The sequence below is a fragment of the Acomys russatus genome, chromosome 13 (assembly GCF_903995435.1).
Source record: "Acomys russatus chromosome 13, mAcoRus1.1, whole genome shotgun sequence".
Taxonomy (NCBI): Eukaryota; Metazoa; Chordata; class Mammalia; order Rodentia; family Muridae; genus Acomys; species Acomys russatus.
The window spans coordinates 48,967,716-48,985,021 of NC_067149.1; the positions used below are offsets into that span (position 1 = coordinate 48,967,716).

The 17,306-nt window shown below is 43.1% G+C and overlaps 2 protein-coding genes across 2 annotated transcripts in view; both read left to right on the forward strand.

Moving 5' to 3' along the window:
• LOC127197402 (murinoglobulin-1-like) overlaps positions 1–17,306 on the forward strand; it is a 342,405-nt gene that overhangs the window by 36,711 nt on the left and 288,388 nt on the right. The gene's annotated exons all lie outside the window — the stretch shown is intronic.
• The window catches only part of LOC127196915 (murinoglobulin-1-like), a 55,320-nt gene that overhangs the window by 36,434 nt on the left and 1,580 nt on the right, over positions 1–17,306 (forward strand). Inside the window, exons 14-31 of the mRNA XM_051154641.1 lie at positions 2,191–2,352; positions 2,931–3,012; positions 3,396–3,561; positions 4,148–4,376; positions 5,604–5,730; positions 6,110–6,231; positions 6,714–6,765; positions 9,440–9,523; positions 9,768–9,944; positions 10,151–10,235; positions 11,026–11,182; positions 11,415–11,489; positions 11,986–12,166; positions 13,113–13,336; positions 14,947–15,165; positions 15,326–15,453; positions 16,450–16,540; positions 17,141–17,209. Of these exons, the coding sequence (XP_051010598.1) occupies positions 2,191–2,352; positions 2,931–3,012; positions 3,396–3,561; positions 4,148–4,376; positions 5,604–5,730; positions 6,110–6,231; positions 6,714–6,765; positions 9,440–9,523; positions 9,768–9,944; positions 10,151–10,235; positions 11,026–11,182; positions 11,415–11,489; positions 11,986–12,166; positions 13,113–13,336; positions 14,947–15,165; positions 15,326–15,453; positions 16,450–16,540; positions 17,141–17,209 (2,430 nt within the window). The remainder of the gene's footprint in view (positions 1–2,190; positions 2,353–2,930; positions 3,013–3,395; positions 3,562–4,147; positions 4,377–5,603; positions 5,731–6,109; positions 6,232–6,713; positions 6,766–9,439; positions 9,524–9,767; positions 9,945–10,150; positions 10,236–11,025; positions 11,183–11,414; positions 11,490–11,985; positions 12,167–13,112; positions 13,337–14,946; positions 15,166–15,325; positions 15,454–16,449; positions 16,541–17,140; positions 17,210–17,306) is intronic.

Below are 17,306 nucleotides of genomic sequence, written 5' to 3' on the forward strand. Positions count from 1 at the left end.
TTATCATTGAATCCATTTTCATTTTCATCTTGAACTGACTTTTTGATTTCTTTCATCTGATTGTATATTCCTGAGTTTCTTCCATTGCCTCTTTATAGGTCTTCAGAGTTTGAACTGTTTTATTTATTTCTTTCATCTGGTTGTTTGCATTTTCCTGAAAAATTTCCAGTTTCACTCTATGTGCTTCTTTTATGTGTCTTCCTGCATTTGATTATGAATTTTATTTGTTTCCTCCATTATCATCCTCATTACTAAGGATTTGAGGTCATTTTCTTGTATTTCCATTGTATTTGAGTTCTCTGGGTTGTTTTCTTTGGGATAGCTGGAAACTGGAGACGCCATGTTGTTGTTGTTGTTGTTGTTGTTTTTTTTGCGTATGCTTTTTCGCTGTCCTTTAGACATCTTTCCATCTTTGTTTTTGTTGGGTAGCTTCCAGAGTTGGATGGAGGAAGTCTGATGATAGATTCACTTGTTTTCTCACGATTTTCCTATGCTGGAAGCTCTGATGCTTCACTGGTGTGGATGTTAGGAGGTTAGCCCTGTTGTTTTGGACTCTCACAGCCAGTGATCCTCAGCTTCCCTGTGCTGTGGGACCTGCAATTGTTCTGGGTGTCGGAATGTGCGTTGGGTCAGGCCAAGGTATCCACAGCCTTCTGTGTTCCCTGCCAAGTCCAGCCAGGAACACTGGGCCCGAACCACGGGCCGAACTCATCTAGATTCTCAGGGCCTGAACTGTCTGCCGAGCACAGCTAGGGATTCTGGGCCAAAAATTCACACAGGGCCCAGCCAGAAGTTTTGGGCTGGGACTGCGCACCAAGCTCAGCTAGGGGCTTTTGGCCCAAAGTGCGTGCTGTGGTCAGTTATTGACTCAGGGCCCCAACTGTCCGCCACGCTCAGCCAGGAATTCTGGACTCAAACTGCACACTGTGTCCCACCAGAGTCTTAGAGCCAGGACTGTGCCAAAAGCTCAGCTAGAGTCTCTGGGCCCAATCTGTCTGCCAAGCACAGTTAGGGACTCTGACCCCAAATTGCACGCCGAGCTCCACCCAAGTCTCCAGGGCAGAATTGTGCACCGAGCTCAGTCAGGGACTCTGGACTCACACTGTGCGCTGAGTTCAGCCTGGGACTCCAGGCCTAAACTGCGTGGATAGTCCAGCCAGAGTATTATGCCGCCGAGCCTGTGCTCACAGCTCAGCTAGAGCGTCGGGGCCCAATCTGCCCAGCAAGTCCAGCTAGGGACTCTGGGCTGAATCTGCCTGCTGGCCTCAGTCTGAGTCAGCACCCAGGAACTGCCTGCCGAACTGAGCTAGTGTCTCGGGTAGAACTGTTTTCTGAGCCGAGCCAGCGTCTCAGGTGGAGTTGAGTGCTCTGCCCAGCCTGCATCACAGCAGGGGAGCTGTGGCTGCTCTGAGCTGGTGCTTCAGGCAGAATTGCTTGCTGAGTTGAGCCAGTGTCTCCACGGCACTGCGGACTATGCTGAACCTGGGACTCTGGGGTCAAACTGTCCGCCGAGTACAGTCTGGGTCCCAAGGCACCACGCGATCCAAATCCTGCCCAGAGTCCCCTCTCCCGCAGCAATTCCCACCGGCCACCACACCAATTGCCTCCACTGGAAGGCTCTGAGCTGCAAACCTCAGCCACCGCCACTGGTGCCGCTGGTGTCGCTGGTGTCGCTGGTGCCACTGGTGCCACTGCTGCTGCTGTTGCCTCTGCCACTGCTACTCCGATCCAAGAAAATCCGCGCTCCTCCCATGTGCAGGGGCATGTAGGTCCTCCGCAGCCTGGTCCCTCAGTGTTCCTGGCTCAGAAATCTATGCGCTTCCCTGAATTGTTCACTGGAGCCTCCAAACACGGTCCACACTGTTCACCGCCATCTTGGATCCTCGGGTTTTTTTTTTGAATTTTTACTTTCTCCGAATCTATTAAATAGAAGATTTCTTGAGCAATTGTTGTAGCTAAGAAATAGTTTAAATGTGTTTAGTTTAAAAACTCATGTACTGCCTGAAGGGTCTGACAAGAAGCAGGAAGGGCGTTCCCTTGCTCCCACCACTCTGCCCTACCCACGCTCTGGGTGCCAGTACTTTCAACGATTACAGCTGCTTCTTGAACATCAAGTGACTTGCTGTGATCACACTACTTTCTTTTCATGTCTTCTAAGAAAGAGGACCCCTTGTCTCCTGTTTCTTACAGATATACAACCTGCCAGAAATGCAGGACAAGGACCCTATACCAAGTTTCCACCAGCTGCCCAAAGACCAAGTCTTTTGTGTCTGGCCTGGAGATAAGGCCCTTGTGGGTGTCACACATTCAGTAAGAAAAGCAAATGAGAAGGACGTCTATGAATACCTGGACGTAAGCCATATTATCCTCTAACATGCTGCTCTGTGAATTATTTAGGCTTAATGAAAAATTATATCAGTAAAGAATTTTAGAGTTGTGCCAGGGATTGAAATAACTGTCCCTTACATGTGGTAGACCGTGGGTTCAATTCAAGGCATTCCAAAAACTGCATGTTGGAGAGTGCCCAGTCTAGGCAATTTTTTCTCTTTCTGTTAAAGAAACTGGCCCAGAATGGGTAAGTGACATGAGGCAGGCTCTCACTGTGTAGCTTGGCTGTCCTAAAATTCACTAGGTAGACCAGGTTGGCTTCAAACTCACAGAGATCTGCCTGCCTCTGCTCTGCCTCTGCCTGGCAAATGCTGGAATTAAAAGCATGCACCACCTTTTAAAAATAACATAATTGCATCAGAAAGAAGGTCGGAGCATATGCCTCACTATGAACTCTGTGCTGCTCACTCTAGAGAGTATGAAAACACAATTGAAACAGGAATCCTACTTGAACATGTGAAATGATACCTGTAATTTTTATACACACAGAGATTTTTTCAGATTTTTGAGATATTTTGCTTGACTAACAATCTCTCTTTTAGGACATGGGTTTAATGGCATTAACCAACTTGAAGATCAAACATCCCAAATTATGTCTTGGCTATCATGGTACGGTAGTAGAAGGTAAAGTAGCAATCCATCGTTTATTTTCAGAACCAAAATAGATGTGAGTTATTTATCAAAGGTGATAATAAAATTGTAGAGCATGTATAGCATCCAAATAACAGAGAAAGAACCCGAACTTCCCTGAACAAAATGTGCTCAAATGCATGCTGGTACTACAGGAAAGATGAAGGCTGGAGGCTCTTCCTTCTTTGCCTTAAAATAATGAAAAATGCAACAGTTACTCTAATAGAGAATCAGTGTGTGAAGTGTGAAGAACTTTTTGTAGATGTGTCATGAGAGGAGAAGAAAATTTCCTAAGGAATAGAGATGAAGCAGTAATGGGAAAACCGGGGCTTGCAAATAGAAGTAAGAACAGTAAAAGAAAAGGCACTGAGTTAAAGGGCACATGTACTTAGCTTTATATAGGAGTTCAGGAAGACCTGTACCTGCACACTTTGGAGCAAGAACATCTCCATCACATGAGAAGACACAGCTTGAAGATTCAGTTGCTGAGACTATTCGAAAATATTTTCCTGAAACCTGGATCTGGGATTTAGTCACAGTAGAGTAAGTAATTTCCAGTTGTATGATTTCGGCTAGGTATGAAATTTTTCCTTGTTTTCTAGTATTTCTCTAATTAATGTGTATCATAAACAAGGGAAATGACTAACTTAAGGAAAACAGCGTATCAACCTGTCAATTATAAAATGTATGTATTTTCATCACTCCCAGAAAAAAGGTACATAAAAAACATCATGTACCTTTTTGATGCTTACAACCATTCAGGAACACCGTAAGTGAGGCAGTCCTACATGGAGGAGGCCACTAGACTGCAACATAGAGTAGGCCATGCAGGTCGACAGTTGTTGTATAGTATTTCAGAGATGGGGGTTCAGAGACAGCTTCAAATCTATGTTCCAATTTCCACTAACACGAGGACTTTGAAGGGCCATAGGCTATGATATGAGTTGTGAAAACAGGACTGCAGAAAGACCTTTTATTTCTCCATTTGGAGTCCTGTTTACACTGTTCACTTCCTATCACTCCTCTGAAGGACGCAGCGGGGCTGTGTTCCATCATGGTTAATGGTCACCATCTCAGCAATAACCAGCAGATGTGCTCACTTCCTGTGCTTCACCTTCTCCCTCCCCAGCTCCTCAGGAGTAGCTGACATGGAAGTGACGGTCCCTGACACCATCACTGAGTGGAAGGCCGGAGCCCTCTGCCTGTCCAACGACACTGGGCTTGGCCTCTCCCCTGTGGTATCTCTCCAAGCCTTCCAGCCCTTCTTCGTGGAGCTCACGATGCCCTACTCTGTGATCCGTGGAGAAGCCTTCACGCTCAAGGCCACTGTGCAGAGCTACATTCCTTCGTGCATCCGGGTGAGCACCTTTCTGAGTTAAGCTTGTCTAGAGGGGACGAGGATGATTAGTGTGTGCAAATCTATGAAGGGAAGAAAGAGACTGTACTAAATCCATCCACACTGGTTCCAAATGCTTAATTCCTAGACTGTAGCTAAACATATACAGCACAGAGGTTAATAGTATGGACTCTACACAAGATGTAAAGGTGACTTTTTTGCCCATATTGAAGCAGTACATGCTGTATGGACAGAGATAAGATGTTCCATGAGGCCTTCGTAGACAATCAAAAGATACAGTCCATGTAGATGTATGAGGCTCTAGTCAGGAGAAAATGGCATACTGTTTACAGTGGGTTTTGCTTTTGTTAGAAGCAGGTGTATACTTTAGTAGTTAAAAATCTAGTACAGTGTATCAAGGTCTCAGACACATTACAGTTCAGTATATTACAGGATGATAAATGTGGGTCTATTTTCATTATTCTACATGCAACTATCCAGTAGGACAAATACCATTTGTTAAAGATGGTCTCCTATTTCCAGTGTGTCATTTGTATCCTTTATTTAAAAATGGGTGTCAGTAGGTTTTATGACTTATGTCTTGGTCTTCAATTTTATTCTGTGGGTCATCTATCTGTTTTTATTCCAATTATGTACATACTTAGATATATTATATATATATGCATATGTGTGAAGATATTATATATTACATGTGGTACCCTGAATGTGATAGAAGAGAAAATGGTGACTAGCTTGAGCTCATTGGCAATTGAGAGGACTTTCTGCACAAGACACTGGAAGTAGAAGCATTAAGGCCCGCAGTCACTAATGCAACATCAAGAAGGCAAAACACCCCTATGTGACAAAGGATGAAATTACTCAGACAAACTGTTTAAACATGTAACTGTGGTTTTAGAAACAGTTATCTGAAATTAAACATGGTCATTGGTAACAAAAAAATCTAGTACAGTAAATATATTTCTGCCATCAAAATAAAGCAAAGATAGAGAAATACATAATTATCTCCCTTTTTTGTAGATAATAGATGGCGGTAGCTGAATAAAATTGTGGACATGTTTGTGTATATGAAATCCAAGACATTTTAGGCATGTGTTTTTTCAAAAAACACCCCTCCTGATCTCTTTTTGACACAAATACCCTTCACATTCTTTTACCTACCTCCTCCCACGCGTTTGTGCTGTCCTTACATGGTAACATCTCTGCTATTTTCCCCCCTGTGGGGCCACAGGTGAGTGTGGAGCTGGAGGCCTCTCCTGACTTCACAGCTGTCCCAGTGGCAAAAGACCAAGATTCTTACTGCCTCTGTGCCAATGGGAGGCACACAGAATCCTGGTTGGTAACTCCCAAATCTTTAGGTGAGTGAAAAATTTTGTAAGAAGACTTTACCCAGAAAGAGTGAGTGTAAGAATGTTTCTTAAATTGCTTTCTTCCCATTGGATCCCCGAGAGAAAACGTTCAGTCAATTTACCTTTCTCTTCCAGAGAGCCTTGAATGCCCTGACCTCTCCCTGTAGACCAGGTTGGCCTCTAACCCACAGAGATCAGGCTGTCTCTGCCTCCCAGTGCTGGGATTAAAGAAGTGCGCCACCACACCTGGCCCAGCTTACCTCATTTTAAATACTGGGCAAGCACTTGCATGGCTCACAGACTAAGGATACCTTGTAGATCTTGGGACTTTGGTGGATGGCAAGTTTCTGGCACATCTGAGCTCATCTCTGTGGACCATGTGTTTCAGGGAATGTGAATTTCTCTGTGACTGCAGAAGCAGGACAGTCCCCAGAGGCCTGTGGCTCTGATGTGCCCACAGTGCCTGAAACGGGGAAAAGGGACACGGTTGTGAAAGTCCTCATAGTCGAGGTGAGTAGACCCCCTTGACTGGCAGTGCACTGAGTCCAGATAGTAGAGCAGTGTTGACTATATGTAGATGAAAAACAAAAGTTAACAACATATGACCTTGAGATATTTCATAGCAAGTGGTAAGCCCATGCTTTTAAATCGGTGTATGTTCTGGTTTCTTTTCTCTTCCTATTCTCTTAACTGAAGCTTGGGGGATGGTCAGTACCAGTTTATCTCCTTAGAGCTATACCTCTTCCTTCTGATCCTATCACGTCCCCTCATTTTTATTATATTTTCTTATAACCTTCTTTTTGACCTGGCATGCCCAAAATTTCGTGTTTATGCCAATCTTGATATGGTGGAAAGTTAAGTCTTCTGATTCTAGTCCATGGCCTCACAAGTAAAGAAATTGCCACTCAAAAAAAAAAAAAAAGTCTCCAGCATTTTTGTATTTGCATACTTAGTAATTTCTCTTGTCTGAACATTCTGTCTTTTTGTCCAAGCCTGAAGGAATTAAGAAGGAGCACTCCTTCAGTTCACTCTTCTGTGCATCAGGTGAGGACATGTCTCTTGCAATAGGGGGGAGGGAAAAATGAGAGGATACAAGGGATGGGATAAACATTGAGATGTAACAAGAATAAATTAATAAAAATAAAAAAAAACCAGGATGCTAAATACCGTCTAACTGCTTAAAAATGAATAAACAGCAAAACCAAGAGCCTCATAAATGTCACTGACCTGAGGCAGCTGTCAAGGGTATAGTCATAGTTTCATGGGAACTCAGAGCTCATCAAAGCCCTTTTTTTTGGAACACAGAGATGTTTTTACCTAACCCATCTCAGTGCTTAGAAAGTTATGGGTAGGGAATAGCAAAAAAGAGGTCACAATTGAAATTTTCTAAAAAAGAAAGGAAGGAAGGAAAGAAAGAAACAGAAAAAAGAAAATGGGGGAGGATATAGACAATATCTTCAAAATGACTATATGTATATATACACTCATATCACAAATAATTGAATACAAAGACTTCTATGAATGAGTAAATCCCACCCTTAAGCCAAGCGACATTGTGATGTGTACTCAGCATAACATTTCCGTTTAATGGTTGTTTTTATGACTTGCTCTTTTATCTCTGCCCCTTGCTGGAAGCTGATTATTGCAATGGAAACACAGCATCATATCACACAGGGGGAAGCTCACTGCCCCTTCTGAGGGACAAGCATAAAGACAGAGCCTGTGCACTCAAAGTGATGACTGCATTGCTGGCACCTGTATTAGTGAGTTGGTGTAGTGCTTGCTCAAAACATATTTGTCATAAGAATTTTTAAATTGGAATAATAGTTTTAATTTAATATAAAGTCCATAGTACATGAAGGTTAACAGAAGAGATAAAATGAAGCAGATTTCTTTGTGAAAGGTGTAAACTAATGTAACAGTTACTAATACAATGGGTAGAAGAAAACCATCATATAAAGCAAAATTCTTTAACTGTTTTTTATTTTTTTCCTTTTTATTAATTCATTCATATTACATCTCAATAGTTATCCCACCCCTTGTATCCTCCCATTCCTTCCTCCATACCCCACTTTCCTCCTACTCCCTTCCCCTATGACTGTGACTGAGGGGGACTTCCTCCCCATGTATATGCTCATAGGGTATCAAGTCTCTTCTTAGTAGCCTGCTATCCTTCCTCTGAGTGCCACCAGGTCTCCCCATCCAGGGGACGTGGTCAAATATGGGCACCAGAGTTCATGTGAAGGTCAGTCCCTGTTCTCCACTCAGCTGTGGAGAATGTCCTGTCCATTGGCTAGATTTGGGTTGGGGGTCAATGTTTACTGCATATATTGTCCTTGGCTGCTGCCATAGTTTGAGCAGAACCCCTGGACCCAGAACTGTGCATCATAATGTTCTTCTGGTAGGTTTCTAGGACTCTCTGGATCCTTCTGTTTCCCCATTCTTCCATGCTTCTCTCACCTAAAGTCCCAATAGGATGTCCTCCCTTCTGTCCCACTTTCCTGATAAGTGAAGACTTTCATGGGACATGTCCCTTGGGCTAGTGTCCAGATATAAGTGAGTGTATATCATTTGAGAATTTCTGCTTCTGAGTTAACTCACTCATTATGCTCATTTCCAGTTGAATCAATTTGTCCACAAATATTGAGAATGCTTTTTTTTAAATAGCTGAGTAGTATGCCATAGTGTAAATGTAGCACAATTTCTTTATCCATTCTTTAAATGTTTTCCACGAAAGAGAGAGCGTGAAGAGGTTCGCTGGGGATTATTTTTTTTTAAAGCCATGGTTAGGATAACAAATGCCCTATTCTTCCCATTGGCCAATTTCTGCTTTCCTGATATTTAGTTGTTACGGTAATCCATACACCCCCCCCCCCCATGCCGCCATAGGAAAGCCATTCATGACAGCAACACAGGAGGGATCAGTGAAACCTCCCAAGGCAACCCAGGAATAACAAAAGCTGGCTTGGAATTCATCTCTCATACTAGATGTTGATTCACACATGGTCTTATCCATCGCTGTGATGAAACATCATGACCAAACGCAACATGGAGAGGAAGGTTTATTTCAGTTACACAGTCACAGTCCCTCATGAAGGGAACACACGAAAGGAATCTGAAGGCAGGAACTGAAGCAGAAGCTGTGAAGGAATGTCGCTTATTGCCTTGCTCTCCCTCAATTGCTCAGGTTGCTTTATTGTATATCACAGGACCACCAACTCAGATGAGGTACCACCCATCATTGGACAGGCTCTGCCACATCAATTATTAAAGCAGAAAATGCACCAAGACTTGCCTACAGGCCAATATCATGTTCTCAATTGGTGGTCCCTAGTCCCAGAAAATACTAAGTAATATCAAACACACACACATGATTTACCTTAACAAAAATTAATCAATAAACACATCTTCATGTGTTTATTAGAATAACTAAATATGGCATCAACAGAAGCAGAGGATCACAGATCACAGAGACTCAGACATTCATTTTGGACAGATGATTTGCTGTAATACAACAGCTGATAGAAGGGGAGGCAGTGGAGCTTGGCAAGCCAGAAGTACCAGGAAATATGGATTTGTGATGTTTATATCAAGACAAATTTTCTAAGGAGGAAAAAAATCAAAGTTTAAGGCACAGTTCTAAAGCAACTGGCCTTAGGGGACTCTAGAAATGCAGAGAACAGACATGATCCTCTACCCATTTGTTTTGCTTATTAAGATGCTGTGCTATCAGAAAACTTGTCCCTGGTGATCCCACCGACAGTGGTGACCGATTCAGCCAGAGCCCATTTCTCTGTGTTGGGTGAGTCAATCCATCTCTGGAGGATTTGGGACAATAGTCACTACCAGTTCTCCTCCCCCACCGTGATTCCATATATAGCTTCTGCACTATTACACTTGAATTCTTCAACATTGCTCTTTTGTCTCTATCCCAGCACACCTCACCCTAAAAATTCCTTCACCTCATTGAGAAGCGATTCTATTGCAGGTGTAATTTTTATTCCTGAAGATAATGGCTGTTCTGATGTCACACCTCTCACTTCCAGGTGATATCTTAGGTTCAGCCATAAAAAACATACAAAACCTTCTCCACATGCCCTATGGCTCTGGGGAGCAGAACATGATCCTCTTTGCTCCTAATATCTACGTACTGAAATACCTGAATGAAACCCAGCAGCTGACCCAGAAGATCAAATCCAAGGCCATTGACTACCTCATTGCTGGTCAGTAAGGCTCGGAACCCCTGTTTTGTTCTTGTAAATGTTTTCTTCGGAAGTGAGGCTTAGCATTGGAGGGGGAAATCTGAGCAGGGTTCTCTGTCAGTCCTAAAAGCCAAAGTCCATGAGAGTCTCTCTGGCTTCAAACTTTTATCCTTCCCTTCTCTGATGCACGAGTAGTTTTAAAACACATGCAAAGCCTTCCATTCCAGGTTATCAGACAGAGCTGAACTACAAACACAAGGATGGCTCTTACAGCATCTACGGGGATAAAGACCAACGTGAAGGAAACACTTGGTAAGAAGTGTCCACTATGTGCTAGTTCCTCATGGCAACTATACATGCAACTTATTTAGTGGAAGTATAAGCAATGCCAGGGCCTCAGAGGCACATATTGGAGGCAGCACAGATTATGAATCGCAGAACTAAGACTGTCTAAAGCCTCATCCGCTTTGACTCTGTACCACGTGTTTTACTGAACTCAACAAGCTGATTTTTTCATTTCTCTCCAAGATTTCTCATCATTAAATGCCTGGATCCACATTACTGATTATCCAAAGATGCCCATACTGAGACTTGAAAGGCTATTGCCATGCTTCACATGACCTTGCATTACATAAGAATCATTATTGAGATAAAACAAACATATAAACAACCAACAGGTGACAAAGGAAATAGAGGCTGGTGGAAGCAGGATGTAAACCAAGAAGAGGGACATAATTTTTGAGGCAGAATATATACGGCTAGATATTTAGGAGAGGAGATTTTTTTCTTAACTACAAAAGAAATTCATCAGAAGTGGGGAGGGGAACCCCTTAAGGTGAGGGTGCAGGTGTACTGAGTAAGCAAGATAGAAGAAATGAGGAAGAAAAGCAGGAACACCTAAAAGTGCACTGTAGTGTGTCCACATCCAAGAGAACCAAGGACTGGAGGCTGGCTTTGGAGTAACCAGAGACCTTATCCAGCTGCACGTACTCAGAGACCCTAAGACTGATTGCTTACAGGTGTGGACCCCTAGAAACCTATGTACGCTGGTTCTGCCCCCACAACAGAAGCTCCCTCTTCCCCACTCTCCCTCCCATGTCAGGCTCACAGCCTTTGTGCTCAAGTCTTTTGCCCAAGCTCGAGAGTTCATCTTTATTGATGAGAAGCACATCACTGATGCCTTCAAGTGGCTCTCCCAGCAGCAGCAGGACCACGGCTGCTTCAGGTGGTCTGGATGGCTGTTCAACAAGGTCATAAAGGTGATCTTTTCTGAACTACTTATAAGTGTGGTGAACTAAAACCCTTCAAAGTCATTTCACACTACTTACCATGGGGAGGAATGAGCCTCCAGGTTAGCAATGTGGTGTTTTATTAGGGAGGATATGCATGAGAACTTCCGTTGAATACAAGGGACAGGCCGTGATCGGGGAAAATATTTTTGATGGGTTGCTTGCAGTATAGTTTGCCTAATTCCCTCCTTTTTATTTGCAGGGAGGAGTAGAAGAAGGAGTGACCCTCACTGCCTATATAACCATCGCTCTCTTGGAGAGTTCCCTCCCAGACGCAGTGAGTGCCACATTGCTTCTCCAGCTTCCCAAACTAGTGCAAAGCCTATGGCTTTCTACCCTCCCTAAAGCCAAGTGGCAGTTTTGTTTTGTTTAAAAAAAAAAAACAACCAAACGAGCAAACAAAAAACAATCCTTTACATTTGTCAGATTCCATTAAAAAGCAGCCAGTTATTCAATAAAATACTGGATATGGTCCACAAATCAACTTGAAAACACAGCCTTTAATAATGTCCGTATGAGTCTGCATTTTAAATGGAACATAGTTTACATATATATTAAAAAAGAATGGCCCCCAAAAGATAGAGTATAGATAGATAATCAATAACAAGTAGAAGATAGGTAATAATTAAGGATGGAAGGGAGGGAGGAAAAGAGGGGAGGGGGAAGCAAAATAATTGATTTGAAAAGTGCAAATTCCCATAACCTCCATGTTTGCTCCATTACCTCCTAGTACCCTTTTTCAGATAGTTCAGATTTCATTTTTCTGCCAACAGCATCCTGTTGTCTTCAAAGCCCTGACCTGCCTAGAGTCATCCTGGAAGACAATAGAGCAAAGGAAAAACTACAACTCTGTGTACACCAAGGCACTGCTGGCCTATGCTTTTACTCTAGCAGGGAACCAGGATAAGAGAAAAGAAATCCTGAAGTCACTGGACAATGACGCTATAGAAGAAGGTAACAATGTGTCATCATCATGTTTCTCTCCATCTGGTTCTAGAGATTGACAATGGGGAGTGTGGAAAGAACATTACATTTCAGTTTCTTCTCTGTGGCACACTGCTGTTTCTCCTTGGAATGACCCAGGAGGCAGAGGCAGGCAGACCTCTGTGAGTTCGAGGCCAGCCAGGTCTATAAGGCAAATCCAGGAAAGCCAAGGCTACACAGAGAAACCCTGTCTCAAAAAACCAGAAAGAAAGAAAGAAGTTAGTCATTTAGCCTGATGCAGTGGCTCATATCTATAATCCCAGCACTTGAGAGGCAAAGGCTGCTGGATCACTGTGAGTATGAGGCCAGCCTGGTCTAGAAAAACAAGCCCAAGACACCCAAGGCTACACAGAGAAACTCTGTCTCAAAAACAAAACAAAAACACAATTAGTCTTTCTTCTCTACAAAAGCCTTCTCTTCAGTATTTACTAGTAGTTTGACCAAAATCAACAAATGTAAAATCACAGTAGAATGTACACAGTTCCTACCAAGGTAAATACAGTTAAAACTTAACCCTTTCTCTCTGATGCATATATACATATCGGGAGCAGCAAAAAGTATGAAGAACACAAAAAAGAAACTGTGCTTCAAGGCTTTGCTATTCCAGTTGCAACTTTGAAACCAATGGGAAACTTTACTAAGTCATTGGCCTGAGCACTGAACAAGCCATGTTTTGGCATTGAGGACTTTAGTCAATATCTTAGGAATTTCTGTCCACAGTCTTTCTCAGGCAGAACCCATCACACCAATTGCAGACTTTTGTTGAGAATCGATAAATCTGGGATACCGTGGTTGAAAAAATTTACAACCATTTGTATTTCCTTCTTCCTAAGTGTAAACATGTCTGTGAGTTGACTACTCACACTTTTTTTTTGACTACTCACACTTTTAATTATTTCTCTATTTTTAACCTAAGGCAACTCCATCCATTGGGAAAATCCTAAGGAACCCACGAGTTCGGAGGAGTCTCTGTATGAGCTCCGGCTTCCCTCTCCTGTAGTGGAGATGAATGCCTATATTCTCCTGGCTCTCGTAGCTCCCCAGCCAGCCCCGAGCCCCGAGGACATGGCTTTGGCAATGCGCCTTGTGAAGTGGCTCACAAAGCAGCAAAATTCCTATGGTGGCTTCTCCACCACACAGGTGAGTGATTTTCCTTAGAGTTCCCGTGCAGTTAGGGGATTTGAAATAGAGATGCAGGAACAATGAAAAAGGGGAAGGGGGGAAAGAAATAAGGAAATGTTGCTCCTGAGTATTTTGAGTCTCTAGAAAGTGAGGGATAATACATTCTATATTAAATTATCCTGGTTTCTGTACCCAGCCACAGGAGTTCTCTTCATGCCACGATTAGTGAAATGGATATGTTGCTGAGAACATCTAACCCAGACTCAATCCTTGACTTAAAACAGTGGCAAAAATCCTGGAGTGTGCAGAATCCTAGGTTTAATTCCCTCACTCTCGAATAGCATGTGGAGTACCTGAAGATGCTCCTTGGACCAAACTGGCATCTTTATTGTCCTGCTGTCCTTAGATGCAGCTATTTCCCTTCTCCTGACAGACTCTCCTAGTGGTGTATATGGGTAGATCACCTTCAGGTTCTCTCCGTGCTGCCAGGGGCTCCTGCTGCCCCACTTTACCTCTTGATGCTGGAAACAATCAAGACTATAAGCCATTTGCTTTAGGCTTGGAGAGATGTTTTAGTGGTTAGGAACACTGGCTGCTCTTCCAGAGGTCCTTAGTTCTATTCCCAGCAACCACATAGTGGCTCACAACCATCTATAATGTGATCTGATACCCTGTTTTAGTGCTCAAGTATACATGCAGGCAGAGTAGTATATATGTAAAAATAAATCTTTTTTAAAAATTGCTTTATTATATAGTCAGCGTAATTCTCATGAGGTGATATCTGCTCCTCCCCAGCCCAAAAAATACATCAAGTATAATATTAATAATTTATGATCTGGGTATTCTAGGCATATATGACACAGTTAATCTTCAGAGAAATATAGTGAAATGGTAGGTTTCTCTAAAGAGAAATAAAATGTACAAAGAAGAAACCTTCCACGACACTAGGAACCTACCATTTGTACTTCGACTCTTTCATTCTTTCCTTTCGATGGACAGTCTGCATTGTGATACTAAGCCCTCACTGTGCATTTATTTCTGCTCTCTGTTTGGTCTCTGTAGTCAGGGTAGCGTCTGGAGCTATCTTGGGATAAGGAAGGATCCTCTGGGAGATGCTCTCCGGAGCGTGGCGGACATCCTCACAGAGCATGCCACCCAAGAGCAAGGCAATGAAGGGCAGCTCTAGATGACGGATTTTCTGTTTGATAAAACTGAGGCATACTCCATACTTAGTCATGGTTTTGTTGTCTCTTGACTCCTCACCAAGTGCAGGAGAAGGTTTGGTGATGAGAGCAGGCACAGGATGTTCTGAGAAGATGAAGGGCAGCACCTTGGGAACAGCAGACAAAAGAAAAACGTCATAAATCTTGGGGAAATAACGTCTAAAATATATTTTCTGCTGTCTGGGGGGATTTGCAGATGCTAGGGCACTCTGTGTAGAGAGGAGAACAAGGAGAATGTTTTGATTCTCAAATGTTCCCTAAACTAAAGGCTGAAGTGAAGTCTAAAGATCAAATAATTAGAGACTTAACTTCATGACGCTTTTGTCACAGCTAAAATGAACTTTGGGAAGAAGCCCAAGCCCTTTGGATCTTATGCTCTCCTGGATGTTTTCTTTACCCTCTCAGGACACCGTGGTGGCTCTCCATGCTTTGTCCAAGTATGGAGCACTTACTTTTTCCAGAAGTCAGAAAACGTCTTCGGTGACCATCCAATCATCAGGGACATTTTCCCACAAGTTCCAAGTGGAGGACAGTAATCGCCTGTTACTGCAGCAGGTCCCATTACCAGACATTCCCGGGGAATATAAAATTCACATGACAGGAGAAGGATGTGTGTATGCTCAGGTGAGACCCTGGGGAAGGGGTAGGTATGCAGCTGCCAGAATCCTTCCCCAGGAGGAAGGTCTTGCTTTGCCTACTTGCACACATGATGCTCAGACTGGGGGAAATGGATCCAAGGGCACAGTGCAATGGAGGTAAAGTATTTCTGTTCACTACTCACCAGACGACGCTGAGGTACAATGTGCACCTGGAGAAGCAGCAGTCTGCGTTTGCTCTGCATGTACAGACAGTACCTCTAACTTGTGATAACTCCCAAGGCCAAAACAGCTTCCAGATCCTGCTAGAGATCAGGTATGAGTGTCTGTCTGGCTCTGGTTGACTACAGTGCCTTCTTCCTAGAACACTTCACAGAGTGGAATCATAGGTGTCTGAAGAGATTCTGTTTTCTCTTTTGAAAAAAAAAAAGATGCTTGACTTCAGCAGAGTGAACAATGATGAACTGTAGAATTCTAACTTCTGATTAGTGTGCTGTCAGGGTTCCTTTCTTTGGCTCTATCATAATAAAATAATACCTTATTCTTTTCCATGAGACCTTAACATGGCCTAACTTCTTCACTAACAAAGAAATCCTTTCTGGTCTTTTAAAAATTCCTTTTTTTCCCCAGACAGGGTTTCTCTGTGTAACAGCCCTGGCTGACCTGGACACAGTTTGTAGACCATGCTGGCCTTGAATTCAGAGATTTGCTTGCCTCTGCCTCCTGAGTGCTGGGATTAAAGTTATTGCCACCACTGCTTGGCTAAAAATTCTGGTTTTTTTCTAGAAAGATTTCTTTTTTAAAAAGATATTCAGTTCTTACAGTCATCAAAAAGCTTCTTATAAAATATAGCCAGAAACAGTATCTAACTCTAAAAAATGAAAGGATGTTGGATGGAGAGAAGGCATCACAGTGTGACCTATCCTCTTGTTTACCTCAGTGTGTTGTGTGTGCATGGGGGTTGAGGGTGCATGTGTGCCTGTGTGTGTATGACAGAGGACAGTGTTACCATCAGTCCTCAGGCTCCATAAATACTTGGTTTTGAGATTAGGTCTCTTACTGGCCTGGAGCTCGTTAAGCAGATGGCGCTGGCTGGGCAGCAAGCCCTGCGGATCCACCTGTTTTTAATGCACTGTCCAGGTGACACTGTTGCACAGGCCCTTTTCAGGACTATTTATACTGATGGGAAGGGCCATGTATTTTATGATATGGAAAAGTCCCACAGGCTCTATGAGGAATTACTGCTGGACCTCAAAGGAGGCAAACTCAAACTATTAACATTTCTCTTGCCATGCACTTCTTTGGTCTGTAGTTACACAGGGAGCCGCCCAGCCTCCAACATGGTGATTGCTGATGTGAAGATGGTGTCTGGTTTCATTCCATTGAAACCAACAGTGAAGAAGGTAAGTAGACCTGTTTGGATTTTCTGTGTCCTCAAGCTAGGAGCTTACAGACATCATCATAATAATGACAACCTGTGTCAAAGCGATGCTGGCACTAATATAGGTATTGGTTGTGATCGCAGCCAGCAAAGGAAAGGTAAGAACGGAGTCCGAGCTCACCAGTTTTTAAAGTGTCACAATGAAGTGGTCAATAATGATTAAGGGGAATTATTAAATGTCAAATCCTGGAGATGTGGTTTTGGATGTTTTAAGGACTGTGGAAATTAGCAACAAAGTAGGATGAATAGCAGAGTACAGGGAGAGATGCATGCACAGAGAATATGAGGTAAGTACCATCGAATGCAGGGCGATTTTGACCTTCAAACAAAATCTAAAAATATCTCTTACTAAGTCACATCACACTCAGTCTGGCCTTCAGTAGAGTGGCATTCACAGTTTTCTATGCATATTTTCATTCTTATTGGAAAAGGTTTTTTTCTCCAATTCATTCAAATGGATTTGGTGACATCTCCTAGTCACCTTCAACCCCACAGTTCTTTTGCCTCTTTCACCCCTGAGGCCTTTGCTTTTTCAGTAACACAGATGTTTTCTCATTTTCAGCTTGAGAGATCAGAGCACGTGAGCAGAACAGAAGTGAGCAACAACAATGTCTTGTTATACGTGGATCAGGTACGATTCCTTCCTGCCTTCCTAGACATGCCTAGGCGGCCAGTCTTTCTTGGTGAGTCTATGTGGGAAGCACACAGCAGGAGCAAAGCGATTCTAA